This window comes from Trachurus trachurus (genome assembly GCF_905171665.1).
Source record: "Trachurus trachurus genome assembly, chromosome: 16".
Classification (NCBI taxonomy): Eukaryota; Metazoa; Chordata; class Actinopteri; order Carangiformes; family Carangidae; genus Trachurus; species Trachurus trachurus.
The window spans coordinates 12182349-12198071 of record NC_139902.1 but is presented as its reverse complement, the minus strand read 5'-3'; the positions used below and the strand labels follow the sequence as shown (position 1 = coordinate 12198071).

At 43.1% G+C, this 15723-nt stretch overlaps 1 protein-coding gene across 1 annotated transcript in view; it reads right to left on the bottom strand.

Moving 5' to 3' along the window:
- The window catches only part of kcnn3 (potassium intermediate/small conductance calcium-activated channel, subfamily N, member 3), a gene marked incomplete at both ends in the record, with an annotated part of 39621 nt that extends 36773 nt beyond the window's left edge, over positions 1–2848 (bottom strand). Inside the window, one exon of the mRNA XM_083989198.1 lies at positions 1745–2848. Within this exon, the coding sequence (XP_083845324.1) occupies positions 1745–2848 (1104 nt within the window). The remainder of the gene's footprint in view (positions 1–1744) is intronic.
- Positions 2849–15723: the final 12875 nt, after the last annotated feature.

Below are 15723 nucleotides of genomic sequence, written 5' to 3'. Positions count from 1 at the left end.
TTTCATTTCTCGCCCAGTCGCTTCTCTCTTCCGTTCCGATCACACTCCCCCAGTTTGACGCCCACTGGAAGAGCAGCGGAGTGGAGGGAGAGAGAAAGTGAGGGGAAAAAATGAAAGAAAGGAAAAAGAAAGCAGTATAAAGAGACGGGCGCAGAGTTGAAATAGAAAGGAGACAGACAGAGAAAGAGTCGGCTGTCTCCTTCGGGGAGGAGAATAGGCTGACTAAAAGGAAGAAAAGAGACAAGGAGGGATTGAGAGAGAGAGAGAGAGAGAGAGAGAGAGAGAAATTCAAACCATGAATTTTCATTAATAAAAAGAGACCGACTGCTTCAAAAACAGTGATTTGAGGAAGACAAAGGCAACGGAGAAACGAAGTCAAAGCCCAGCCAGCAAAACAGAACGGGCAGATCCTTCTAGCAACGACAAGAACAGAGAGAGACCAAGTAACAACTGGAGACCACAGTCTCCGAACGGACCGAAGAAGAAACAGAGAGGAGAGAGATAAGAGAGGAGACACACCCAGCTGGCCTATTCCAATAGGCTACCTGTAAATGTGTGCACTCACATGATCCCACATCCTCCTTCACATGATCAGTGATCCATGTATGACAAGCTGCATAAGTGGAAGTAATGTTTCCACCTTATTAGCTAAAGAAAACCAGCCCTCTGTGATGTGTCAGACTGACAGCGAGGATGAAACGGGGTAGGAAGTATCTCGACATCAGGCAGGTGAGTACAACATGCTCCTATAGGCTTCCCGGGACCCTCCGACACACACACACACACACACACACACACACACACACACACATGACCAAAACAAACAGACAATAGCAGCCAGGGGCCGATTCGCCTTATTACACTCCCCATTACACAGACAAATGAGATCCTGGCCTCCTACTGATAATCCCCCCTCCACCCCCCATGTCCTCTGCATCCTTGCATTACATCACCCAGAAGCAGCAACTGTCAAGCCTGGTCACTACAGTACACAACGCTCCAACAACACAGGCATGGTGCTGGTCAGGCTAAGTGGGGTGTTACATTCATGGACCAAGTGATTAACTGGTGAAAGCTGACTCCTATCTTCTGGCTCCTGACCCATCCAAACACTCAAAGTTTGGACACCCTTCTGGCTGGGTTAATATGCATGCTATTTAACGTCCATGGTTTGACTTGCATGCTCTATTTATGACTCTCCCCCACATTATCTGTCAGACTATGGCTACTATCAAAATAGAGGCTAAAGCGACTATATAAATAAATAAATATTTCAAAAGAGCCAATGTTAGACCGGGATTTAAACTGAGCATCAGTGCACGTAGCTACTTTTTGGGACACTTGTAATGTAATAGAGCTACATTACATTAAAGAGGCACTCCATCAAATTAGTATTTCACCTTCACAAAGTTGGAGGCCTTGTCAGAGACACGTGAAAAACATCAAAATCGAAGAAGCAGAGAAAGATAAAGAGATATCCTGACTTTTAGCTCCCAGTACGGGCCAAACACCTGATCCTACATTTCCCATTATGCAACTCGACGGTGTGTTTCATTAGATCCCTCCCTGACTGGTTAATGCACGTGTCGCTGAGAGGCCCCGCCCCCAGGTGGTAACTCAGGCCAAGTAAACCCTGGTGACATCAGTGTGACATTAATCATCTGTTTCCCCAGGCTGAGCAGCTCTAGCTATGGCTAGTGGTTGTTAAATTGATTGTTGAAGCATCACCGGTCCGTCCCCTCACCTTTGTGTACACGCCCCATGACAACTCCGTCTCAATCACCATGACGACGATGCCAAACATTCCGAAGATGAGGGCATAGTCGCTCAGCCTCTTCCTCTTTTCGAACAACGCCCTGCGATGCCCCAGTTTATAGCCAATGTTTTGGTTCTTCCGTTTGGAGGCCTTGGAGGTGCTGCCCCTGGCCCCGGTGCCCACCGACCCGGACCCGGCCCCTCCCTGCCTGCTGCCGCTGCCCCTCCCCGGCTGCGCCCGCCTGCTCTCCACCAGCGCGTGGTTCTGGTGGTAGATGGACATCTGGTTGGACGTGGAGTCGGTGATGTCATACCCTCCGCTGGGGTACGGTGAGTCTTCTTTGGATGAAATCACAATCTCTGGAGGGCTCTGGATCGGGGGTTGATTGGTAGAGGACTGGGCCACCGAATAGGTAGGTGGGGCATCTCGCTGTCGGTCGTGCCCCCCGGCGGCCGTTGCCCCGGCAACAGCTGAAACGCCACCCTCTTTGGTTTCACTGCTGCTGTCTGATTCGATGAGGTTTCTGCGGGAGGCGCTGAGGCGGCTCAGGGGCTTCATGACCCCGCCTGTGTACTTACAGGAGCTCATGGCGATCTCCGTGAAGGGGTTACTGTCCCTACGGTGAACCAGGGGGCTAGCCTGTCTGTGTTTGCAGCCCCTCTCTCTCTCCCTGTCACGCTCTCTGTCCCTTTCCCGGTCCATGGATGGCGAGTGGGAGGAGTAAAAGAGGGCGTTGTAGACCGGGGAGTCCCCGCTCAGGCTGTGCTGTGAGCCCAAGCAGGAAGACAGCGGGGTGCTGGTGGGGTGCAGGGCGTTGGGGATGGGCGGGGGCAGAGGCTGCGCTCCAGACGAGGACAGGGGTAACTTGGGGAGCGATGCTGGAGGTAAGTTGGGCGTGGCAGGGGATGGGGACGGGGTGCTGCCATTTAGGCGGTCGAGGCTCGATCCTCCCATGTGGTTGGAGTGGTTCGATCCTGGCTGATTGCCAGTGGTGGAGGGATGGGATATAATGCCCAGGGGAAAGAGGAAGCGCTGGTCCTCATCCTCGCTCCCTCCTAGCAGAGCCAAGCTTAGAGAGGGGGGAGGCTCCATGGTCACTGCTGTGGCCACGCACCTGTCTGCAGACAAACACACACAAAAAATATAACTGTAAAGAGAGAAACAAGAGAAAAACGATACAGAAAACGTACTCTTTATCATGATACGGTAGCAAGAAAGACAGGACGGACTATACGAGAGAGGAGTGGATGGAAATTGTGCTGGACAATGGTTAGTTAGAACAAATTTAAGCGAAAGACTGAACTCCCAAAGCTGAGGATGTGTGACAAAGAGGGGCAGCAGAGTGAAGAAAAGTGGTCGTAATTGGGGAATATGTTATTCCTTGAGTCACATTTGAGTCAGCTGCCCAGTCAGCCTCTCTTAGCGCTCCTTCTCCCTCTCTCTCTCTGTTTTCCAGTGTCCTCTCCTTCTCTCACATCCCACAGCGCTTCCAGCAAGTCTATGCCATAAAATGTCATCTGTGTTACACTGTTGTTAGCCTGGAGGATGGTGCAAATCCTTTGGCTTTACACCATGGAAATGAGATCAGGCTCAGAGACTAAAGGATAATAATTCCACATGAGTCGATTTTGATAGCAAAGGGGAGTAGTGTCACTAGTTAACCATAAGTTGTCTGCATTTGGTTGCATTTGATTGATCCAAAAACAATAACCTACTTTCAGTATGATATAACCAGACACCTTCACGGCCCCCTCCTCCCTGTCTGTTTTTTCTACCTACCTCCTACCTCTTCTCTCTCAGTCCCTGTCCCCCAGGTTAGTTGTGTTGAATCACTGGCTGGATGAAAACAGACGACCACACTTTTTCTTTTTCATGTTGTCACGGCCATCCCATCATCTTTTCGCCTTCCTTTTTTTTTCTTGCGTTACAGCTCCTCCACAGGTCCCTCGGTTGTCTGTCGAGATTGTGCGTCGCTCCCCACAGATGTTGCCTCCGTCTCCGCTCAATTGATATGATCAGTTTGTTTCCCTCTCTGTCACCAGTGATCTAAGGACGGTGCCCATTTCCACCCCGTCAGTGACAATCGACACGAGATAAAGAGGAATAATCCATGGTGGCTTGGATTAAATCGGTCAACCTGTGGCTGCACGTTAAAAAAAAAAAAAAAAAAAGCACAGCAACATAAACCGACAAAAACAGGAGGGGCGAGAAAATAATGATAATGATGATGGCTAATGATAGTAATAAAAGCATAAAAAACGCAAAGCTCGGACGCCAGGTATCAGTCCTTGGATGAGCAGGGAAGTCTGTGATTTAATATGTGACTCCACCGACTTCCACTCAGTGCACAGCTGACTGACTGTCTCCCCCCCGGTCTGTCTCTCACTCTCTCCTCCAACTTCTCTCCCTCTTCTCTCCGCCTCCCGTTCTGCCGCCCGCTCCCATTGGACAGAGCCAGGAAGGCGAAAAAAAAGCGCTGAAAACAGGTGGCAGGATTTGTAGGATGCAGTCGCCAAACAAATGTCTTATTTGTTGTACCCGGGTTATTTAGGAGGAGACTATAGCTTTGTTAAAGACTATGGTGTGTTTGAATCCGGCACCTGTTACGCCCGCTAAAGGAGGCTAGAACAGAAAAAACACAGGCGCACAGAGATTGATTTTTTTTTTTTTTTTACTTTCGGCTTTTTAAATTTGATTTTTTTTTTTTTCCAAATGTGAGTTAAAATAAAATATGCAATAGGCATGTTTTACTAGCCTATTGCAAAACTACGATATACCACCATAAAACCTATCGGGTAGCCTACAACATGGTGAGAAGAGGTGTGTAAGGAAGTAACCTAAATAGAGGAGGAGCAGCGCTGCTAAGCTTTTCACTCAGACCTCTTGGTTAAACTGACTTTTATTGGTGATAATAACAAACTATATGTTAATATATTTACATTTATGGAGTTACAATATGTGGTCCTGCTGGAACAGTTGAGATAAATCAAGTTATAGCCTAATAGGCTGTGTGAATAATTAATGGAAAACAATGAAAACATACTAGCCTAATAGTCATAATTTCTGGTTTCATTCCTACCAGACTAATCATTTTCTAATTCCAACTCTAGAGTATATATGTATTTATACAATATAATCCTGTATAATTAGACTATTCCACCTGACCTAATCGGTTTAATATCATGGTTTTATGTGTGCTTTATGTGCTCCCTTAATCGGATGAGAGCAGACACCCAATTGTGTGGGGAAGGATTAAAACGTTTCCTTATAACAGGTCAGCCTATCCTGCTATTATGCAACCTGACAGACATCAGTAAAGTAAATCATATCATGTGGAGGATGTTTATAAGTCTTTATGTAACATCGGACATATGCCGAAGCCTCACTCACAGAGTTAATGTGTTAATGTTTGTCTGTGTTTGTTGTGTCTCAGTCTCTAAATGTTCTACGTGTGTCCGTCTAAATTTGACAGCAGATAATTTCATCTGTCCCTGAGGGGAAAATAAACACAGTAATGTGTTGTTTCTGGCTTGGGTGCATTTGCGATGGGTCACTGATGGAGAGTAGTTGGTTCAATGAGCAGTAAATTCTTCAAAAAAGGCCCGGGGAAAGGTCAAAGGTCATGTCTGCATCACAGCAGCTCAAAGCCTTTTAGGTGTGTTTATTTAACCTTACTGAGGAAATATTAGTTCATTGGATTAAGGTTAGATCTGGTGTTTTGGTTAAGATTGATAAGGATGAGTATGAGGATTCAGGAAGGGAGCGCAGAAATGATTATTCCAGTAGTCATTAAACAGACTATTAATTGCAACTATTTTGATACTCAGTTTGTTGTCCGTGTCATTTTTCAAGCAAATATGCCAAGCAGTCTTGTATCTGCTAATAAACTGTGAACATTTGCTATTTTCACAGTTCTATGTGCAAACATGTTTGAGTTTAAGGCAGAATAGCTCATAGTGCTCAAACAGGAGTAAAAGTTGTCATCAACATAATACTTGAAGGCAGCAGTGTGTGCTCTCATTTTATAGAAGTGACTGATTTGTCAAACACACATTCCTTGGGTGAACGTACACCATACACATTTATGGTCAGTTTGCGATCAAGTGTCATAGGGGTTTCCCTCAGCACGAGCCGGCAGGGGCGGACAATGAAACATCTCCAGTGGTTCCTCTCTATCTACTGAGGTCCTGTGTCTGTTGGAGTAAAGCTGATTTTTATTGTGAAACATCGTAACAACAACAGACTCAGAGGGGAGAGAGGAGCTGCTGGAGATGCCTTAATGTCTGTCTGTTTAGCCGCAGGCTGGTGCAGAGGAAAAACCCTGGTTCTATCAAGCTTAGCTCGGCCCAAAAAAATCCAGCTTGACCTGAGTTGAGCCCATACATGGTCTGTGTGAGCCCAACTCGACCCATTTACTGTATTTATCTGTTCAGATGAGATCCCAATGTGAAACATGGAGGAAACACACTGTGCCAGACGGGGGAGGTTGCACAGCTATCAGCCACTATCACAGTCTAAACTCTGCATTAATGATAGTTTATAAAGTGTTGTACAACATTTATGTATAATTGGAATCAGTTGTTCAATCAGTTCAAATAAAATCTAAGATTGTTCATTTAGAACAACATCATCTTTTGTGGGCTATCGGCTTACTAATTGGCTATTGACTTCCTGCACCAAGCTATTGTTATTATTCTATCAGCCTTGAAAAATCCACTATCAGTCGACGCTGACCCAGTAAGTCCCAATTCTCATCAAAGGCACTTGGAGATCAGGTGTTAGCCCACTGCACAGAGGGCTCCAAGAAAAGGTCAAATGAAGAGGATAAGATTATAAGAGTGGACAAATATATCTCCAATCTTATAAAGATCTCGTATCAGACAACTCATTAAGGCTAATGATGTGACATTTCTGAAAATTATGAATTGGCTGTTAGATACAGGTGTGTTCACACTTCACTATTACCCGGAGAGGACCATCTGTCATCGAGACATTACATCACTCATGTCCACGAATATCAAAAGTACATTGATTAAAACGAAAAAAAAAAAAGAATGATACAGAGTGATGATACATGATATAGACATATTTACCGTTCCCTGTCAGTTTGGTGTCAACACAGTTCTCTGATGCGTTGACCTCAGACCAGTGTTCACAACCAGAGCTCACCACACTCTGCACTGTGGTCTGTAAACATTAGCTCCTGGCACTATTAGAAAGCCAAAAGTTTAAATTTATCCACTATGACGAGTCATGAGGAGGAATGGCTGCGGGAGGATAACATCACCCTCTTAATGGAACATGTGGGAAAGCATGAACTATTAAATTAACAAATGTTGTAGGCTATATGAATGTAACAGGACAGAGAAAATTATTTTTCTATACATAAAAAAATCTATTAATGTAAGAGTAAATAGTGCTTTGCTCCAGCAAATACAATTTACTTTAGACGTCACTTGAGTAAAGAAGAAAATTAATCTTTTTAGGACATTTAGTGGCATCACCTTGGACCTTAGAATATTTTGGACTATTTTCTGCCATTTCATGGTGCCTATGATGATGACTAAGATACTCAGCACAAAAATCTGTATGCATTAGTCACAGATTTACATGAACAAATGCATTTGATGACTTAAAAAACATGGATTCAAAGCACAGGTGCATGTTGCAAAAGTTGCTCCCTTTATATTTTTTTCATCTTATCCACTCAAACAAAAAGTGTCACCTCTATTATGTAATACAATAACAATCAAGGCTGAACCTTAATGTTCTGGCAGCAGTTTCTTCACAGTTGCTCTGCCAATAAATACAAGAGGGAGAGAAAACATGATCTCACAAACACAATACAATACAGCAACCCACGGCAAATGGAAAGAAAGGGATGCCAGCAGCCCAGGGCGACATTAGGACTTACAGAAAATAGTAATGGTGGCCGATCACACTGTATATCTTTCACAAAGTCTTAATATTGTTGACAGAGGTTAGGCAGCAGCAGAGAAAGATGGAGAGTTTGGAGCAATGAAAGCAGGGGGGGAGTGACAGAGAGGAGGAATGATTGGCCCCTTTGAATGAAAAGGTTAGTCCACAGCCCTGCCCTGCAGCATACGTCAGATGTATGGTGGGAGAAATATGTGAACGAGAAAGTGAATAATAGAAAACAGGGGGCAATAATAAAGCAGGATGGCAGTTGCTATGGCAACACTGTAGTATACAGATGAGTTCTTGCTCAGCCTGATCTATCTCTCTTCTCTTGTCTCCCCTCTGAGTTTAAAGCCACATAAAACCTTGACTACAGGAAATGATACTGTATAAATCACATAAAACTTTCAAGTGACACAATATGTGGGTGGGTGGGAGAGGAAATATGGGGAGTGATGCGTGCAGGGTGGGGGAAAAAAAGAAAATGTGAAGATTTGGACAAGGAGGCTCATGAGCGAAGGCGAAGAGGGATTGATTAGATTCTGTCTGTAAGGACAAGACCTTCCCACCACATGCACACAATCACAAACACATTTTCAAAATGCAATGATTGCATTTCCAGTACAGTTCTCGCTTTTCACTCAGGATTAGTTTTTCTGCCTGGATTTTCTTGGTGCTGGGAAGTAGAAGTAGTTACCTCCAGACAGAACCAGGTTAGCTGTTTCTTCCTGTTTCCAGCCTTGGTGCTGGCTGGACTATAGCCTACTAACCAGCTGCTGGAGCACCGTATATAATATACCATATAGCCATGAGCAAGACATCAATCAGCTCATAAAACTGTCAGCAAGAAAGCAAATAGAGTTCTTAAAATGTCCCAATTCTGTTCCCATAGTGTCCAGTCTGACCATGAGTGACAGTGAATAAACCAAGTTGTCATTAGCTGCCATAAGAATTTGTGGTAAGTGAGATGGGAACTTCAATACCCCTGAGTGTGTTTTGCATTGAGAGAGCGTTACATAAAAGTCTTGCATCAATTTTTATTCTTTTAATTTGACTGAGACTGTAATGTATTGGCAGCAAAAAGTACTTACTGCAAGTAATAATACTCATAATGCAGAATCACCTCCTTACAAAAGTGTTATGTCATGATACATATTTTATGATTGATTATGTTGATGTATTACTGATACATCAACATAAGCACCATTGTAATGCTGTAGTAAGAAGTGGTGGCAATCTCAACTACTTTATATTCCACTAGCGAGTTTGATGCATCTCAGTTCACTATGTCTTGTAAAGTGATCATAAGTTTTTATGTGTAATATCTTAATCTGCAAAGTGCCTGGTGTCAATGAGTAACTATTTCTGTCAAATGGAGCAAAAAGTAGGCCTTCAGTGTTTCCCTTTGAAATGTAGCAGAGTGGAAGTGTGAAGTGGCATCAAATAGAAATATCCAAGTACAAGTGCCTTCAAATGGCACTTAATGACGGGTAAATTGTGCTGAATAATGTGCTGAACATAATGACCCCACTCTGACTTGAACCGAGAGGTCACTCCATGAGGAAAAGGAAATGGAGAAGCAGATTTTTCACCATATCTGAAACAGCCACCTGTTGATGACCACGCTTATGATAAATGTCAGCGAAGTGATGAGTAAGTGCATTGCACAGCTGTGTGGCTCTTCTTAATAGAGCACTGGGATGGCCCCACTCTATCAGACAAGCTTTAATCGTTGCCCTACACCGGCTCCATTGTATCCTAATGGTTCACATTGCATTAGGAGACTGGAAACTGCGCGGGCTAACCCACAGCCGGCTGCTGTATGCAGATGGATCTCTGCACAGCAAACAGCACTCACTGATCTTGACTGCCTGTGAGAGACTAATCAAATACAGAGTGGGAGACTACAGGGGGTGAAATATATAGGGGGGGAAGGGTGAACAGTGGAGCTTGCAGAAAGCTGTGGGTAATGCGTCCGCTCTCCTATTTAAGTGGCAAGCAAGCAGAGCAGAACAACTCACCCTCAAACAACTGTGCCCTTTTAATGTAAGGACACACACACATACACACACAGCATATGAACACAGCTTTGTTAGACTAACTTTGTCATAAAAAATTAATCAAATAACAACTTAATGCTCATAGCTCCTGTTTTTTTTTTTTACAAAAGGAAAATTAAAGATACAAATTAGCACATGGACCATCATCAGCCCTGACCTGAGAGCTGGTCGGTTAAATGTGCTGCTCACAAGTGTGTGTGCAGCTGTCATGTTACTAACATTTGGAAGTGTTTGAAGAGTTCAGGGGCAAACTACATTTTCACTGTGTCAGCATGGCAGCAAAGTGTATGCTGTGCTGCTGATGTACTGGATGTGTGTGTTTGTGTCAGCTGTCTGCTGACTAAAGAGCGCTTGTCAGCAGACCTGTGACACGGCTGGATATCCCCCCCCCCCCCCCCCCCCCCCTCCCCCCTCCTCCCCCCTCTGGAGCTTAATGGATAACTATAGGCTGGAGATTGGGGCAGCCATTGGGTCACTTCAGTCCACACTTATCCAGCTAAATGAGTGGCCACATTCAGTTTGCAAGACATCTGGTCGCCTTTCCAACCAGACAAGGTGATTAGCATTCAGATTTTACTAGATTAGTTTCTAATGTGGCCCCTCTATCACAGCACTGGGGATGGCGAAATCATATTCTCATTGGCCTCTCCCTGCCCAGATGATGACTCTGGCCATCCATCCTTCAACATAACCTTTCTCTTCATCCAGCAGCACCTCTGGAACAGCCTCTCCCTTGACGTCTAGCCTGATGTCCTGAAGTGTGTGCAAGAGTGGTTTGGTATGTTGTTCAGCTGCTTGCCTGCATGTTGTTGGCCTATAGCTGCCAACAGAGCTTCACATGGTGGATTCCCTGTTGGCATTACCAGTCAGAACTGGGTGATGTTTCTCTCCACCTCCTCAGCTAACAGAGGCCGAAGTAGGGGTTGTTAGGAGCAGCAAACTTGTACAGGAGCTAACCCCAGATTGTACAGTTGGCTTAGGGTTAGGTTGTGGTTAAAATGTTAAGGGTTAGCCCACGCAGCCTCCAGGCTCCTGATGCAATGCTGAACCATTAGGATGCAATGGAGCCGGTGTAGAGCAACAATTAAAGTGTCTCTGATAGAGTCAGGCCATCCATCTGAGTGCTCTATCAAGAAGAGCCAAGCAAAAAGCGTGGTCATCAATAGGCAGCTGATTCAGATATGGTGAAAACATTTCCTTTTCCTCATGGAGTGACCTCCTGGTTCAAATTAGAGTGGTGTCATTACCTATGTTCAGCACATTATTCAGCACATTTTACATGTCATTAAATGCAATTTAAAGGCACTTGTACCTGGATATTTCTATTTGCCACTTTAAACTTCCACTCGGCTACATTTCAAAGGGAAACACAGCAGGTCTGGGTTAAGCTTAGAAATAATGTCATCTCCACTTGTCTATGTACTAATTTTCTTTTTGAACGTAGCTGCATTTTATAGCTATATGTATATTGACAAGTCCTTCTGCTTTCATTATTAGACTAATGAGACTAATGATGGGACTATGTTGATGATTCCATTCATACGCACGGCCACTTCCTGTCACTTCTACATTCACCACCACCATTTTTGTTTTTTCATTCTGAGGTACGGGTTGGTCGTTTTTTTTTTTTTTTTTATCCCTTCACATTAAATCTGACATGACAACAAAGCTCCTTGGCCAAGCTCAAACCTGGGAAACTATGGTTCAGGCTTCAGGTCTCAAATCCCTCCTAATCTCTGATTGGTCATTTGTCTCTCCAACTGACAGGAAAGCCCAACACCACCTAATAAAGCACAACACCAAGTCCATTTGAATCCCTTAACAATGTGAGATGTAGCCTACGTGTGGGCGGGATATCAGGTATCTGTAATGCTACCCTTACCTGCCTCCTGATCCTACTTTTGACCAACAGTAAAAGAAAAGAAAAAAAGCAATTTAAAGAAACAACGCTATGTTATCCTCAGCTGCCAACACCTTCTCTTCAGTTGATAGCGATGAGGTGGTGCTTCGTCATTGTTCTGAGAAACAGCGTCAAATTTAGTCCACTTTAAACGCACAGGTATCAGGGAGTCAAGGTCTCAAACCTTTAGGAATGCTACAGCAAATACGTGTCACCCTTGATTGAAGAGGTAATTGACTAAGTATGTCTGCAAATGTGGGCAGCTGTCCTGACACTAATTTTTAGAGGTGTTAAAGGGGCTCAGGAGCTAAGTACAGTTTCAAAGTGTCAGCATGATAGTAAAGTTTATGCAGGGATGGTGTTTCTGTGAGTGTGTGTGAGTGAGAGATGACTGCAGTCTTCCTGAGTCAGCTGTCTCCTATCTCTCAGCTAAGAGACATTACCCGATTCATGCCAGAGTTTTTGTGAATACTCAACAATGCCGAGTGTAGAATAATGATTACCATATAACATTTAAACAGAGAAACAGGTACTAGTGAGTGAACACCTTAAATATTAAATGTAGGTAGGAAAATCCAAATGGCTGGCATCATAACACAAACAAAGCAAAACACTGAAAATGTGCCAGAAATACGAGTAAAAAACTTTTCCTCAGAGTAGTAAAAATTAAAAGGTGTCAAAAACAAAGCAGCTCTGCAGCACTTGTATTGGTCTCAGAGTTTCTCATCATTAAACCAGCACCTCTCACCTCTCTGAGTCGACTTTGGAAACACAGGTTGACCAAACTAAACGTTCTCCTACTTGTTTTGGAGCTTTGGGCTGTGTAGAGGTTGTCCAAAGGGTCAGAGGTTAACCAAACATCAACTTCATGGAGCTGCAGGATACATCTGTATCGGGTGGATAGCAAGTTTTAAAAATTTCACTAGTTTTTAAAAAAATGTTATTTAGTCTGTAAGTTTGCTTTTTAACTTTTAGCTCAGTTTTTATTTTGAGGAATTGATTAGTTTTAGCTCAGTTTTTAGTTAGTTTTAGACTTAGTTTTTGTTTTTCAGTTATTAGGAGGAAAGCCTTGACTTGTAGAAACCTCTGTATGAGAGCTCCCAAGATGAACTTTCAAATTCGTGGGATTTTTCCCTTTCAGTTGCATCACACAAATGTTCCCATCAGTCCTCATCATGATACATTTACTCTTATTCACCTGGGGGTCGTACTCAAAATAGTCCCATATTGAGCTGTGGCATTTTCTTCCTGCAACTTAAGCCATTTCTATGAAAACCAAAACTAAACTAATTAGTGCCTCAGAGCAAATGCACCAAGGCACTGACCTCTGCAGCTATCATAGCTCCACGAAGCTATCTATTCATGACCCTGATTCTGTCTTCCTCAGCCTGGGGAGCGTCCATCGTTGTGACAACCCCCTCAAATTGCCGTGGCAACCTCTGAGCCTCGGGCCAGAGCCACAGCTGAGACCAATTCTTTAATTAGGGACTCCTCTGATATCTCTGCACTTAATCAACTTCCAACCCCTTTCTCCCATACATTTATATGAAACACCTCCACACACACAGGCAACTTTATGTGATCAAAGTCACACACAGACACACAAAAAGGTTGACAGCTCCTCAATGTCAGTGCTCAGAGAAAGATGATCATGTGTCTGTCTGATTAGCTAACAGAGATCACACCCTTGGCAGCAGCGCCTGTGTTTCTAGTTTTATCTGCAATTCATTTTAGTTAGTTTTGTATTGTTCATTGTAGGTTTTACTAAGTTTTCCTTCCTGTAAAACAGTAGGCTACTTGTACTATTTCTTTATCTTATTTTTTTCTTCTAATTCTTATTTCAGATAGGCTTCTAACTAAATCAATCAAAGATGAAAGCTTTTAATGCCATAGTACAATCCTTCTATTGACCATGTAAATATTCAACACCACTGACTAATTGTATTGTACTTCATACTGGCAGATACATATGGGTTATTTAGGGATAGGGCTTAGGGATAGAGGTAAGGGTTGAGGTGGTTTATGATTTTATAACATGGAAGTAGCTTTGTCAGTTTGCTATGTACTATGCAACATAATCTTTTAATAAGGCCAGTGAATTACAAATGTATTTTTTATGCTATAGCTAGAAGCATGGTACAACGTACAGCATGTGCTAAACTGACAGTACCATGCTACTTGATGCTCTATCCCAACCGTCACACCTTGATCACCATTATAAATTTGTACTGGGCTCCACAGGTGATGATCTTGTGAGTGTGTGTGTGTTTTTTAACTATAGCTTCTAAGCCATTCCTTCTCCCACTCAGCCTTCATGTATTCCCTTCCTCCCCTCTCTCATTTGTTTCCATTGGAGAGCATCGATTGGGTCGTTTAAGCCCTTCGGTCTGGACTAATACTTCACTCTCTGCAGCCCTGCTACCCTCTTCCATTGCTCCCTCCATCGTGCCTTACTTCACTCTCTATAGCATTAGTCCTGCCCTTGTCCCACCATCCATGCATTTGAAGCCAACTTGATGGGTTGAGATACTGATTCAAACAGACCTTGACCACAGCACATGCCTCTGTTTAAAGTATGTGCACATTTTGTTGTCACTATTACACGAGAGACTTAAATTCTATAAATGCAATTACAGCTAGGATCAAATTATTTAGCTCCTAACCATGATTAAGCATAGGGATATTATGCCTTTTTGTTGTTGCTGTTGTGGGGATTCCTCTGCTTGGTGGCACCATCTTCCTATGAAACGCGCAGTTTAGGGAGCATTTACAATAAAACTATTTATGAGGCACTACACTGATTGGCTTACAATATAGCAGCCATCGTCCAGTCCCTCGACAGAAACAAAGTGCTGCTGATCCGGAGACAAGACAGGATCTAACGCTACGCTGAAGTGATACAGAATTAGATACCGAACATCACTATTTGTTCCCAGTGAGACATTGCACCGAGCAACGGCTCTAAATGGCTTGTTCAAATTTTCAAAGTGTTAATGCATCACATTAAGACACAGCTGAAACAGTGTGAAGTATTGTATCAGCGCCATCCAGTATCAGGATTTTTACAACACATAACTAACATCTCTCACAGAATCCACTGAGAAAAGATGAATTTTACTCCCATAATACTCATAATACATAATACTCCTCATTGTGATTTCATTTAGATTTGTAGTTTTACATATTTTGTATATATGTATATATATATATATATATATACACACATTTGTGTTTGTACATATCACTTTTCTTGCTTTTACAACCCTATTATTATTATATTGTTCATTCCTTAAAATATATTCCTTAGTGTGTGTTTATATAATAAATACACTAAAACATCATCTCTAGTAGAGATGTTGATTGACAGTTCCTTACAGTTCTAAAGCTCAGATTGTGTGAGTCTGAGCATGTCTATGTATATTCTTGCACTTCTGTGTTGGGTGGACCAGAGTGAAACTGAAAGCAAAATACCTAAACATAATAAACCTGTAAATAATGTGATATACCGGTAATATCCTGGTCTATAGATATAATACATTTCAACACAGCACAGATCTTGATATGGAAATCTACCCATAAATACCAGGGTAGGGTACCACTGCACAACCAGTGGCTGATTTCATGGAGCTTTTCTCAAAAGGCTGCACACAGCCCCCAGCCCTAAGGTGAGGACATGTTTCCATCTGCTGATCCTTTGGAGCATTGCAATGGGTTCTGCAGCTATTAAGAGCCAGACTCAATCTAAACGCTGCCCCAAGGAAAGGAGCCACTGCTAAGAACATTCACATCATCTGCTCTCTCAAACTTTCAGCCTAGAAAATCTCTTCATAGTCACTGTTCCTGTGTAAGTGCAATCCAAGGATTTATCATGTCAGACTGAACCAAGGGGCCTCTTTTAACAACTCAACAGCTGATTTTGACATAATGAACGTCTATCAGCCCTTAAAAAAATGTCTTATTCTCCATATCATCCTCCAGGTGATATAAGCACTCCCCTGAAGAAAGAATCATGTGATAAATAAATGTGAAATACAGTTTAGCAGTCTACAAAACAACAAACTCCTCTTTCACTCTTCTGAAATGTTGCT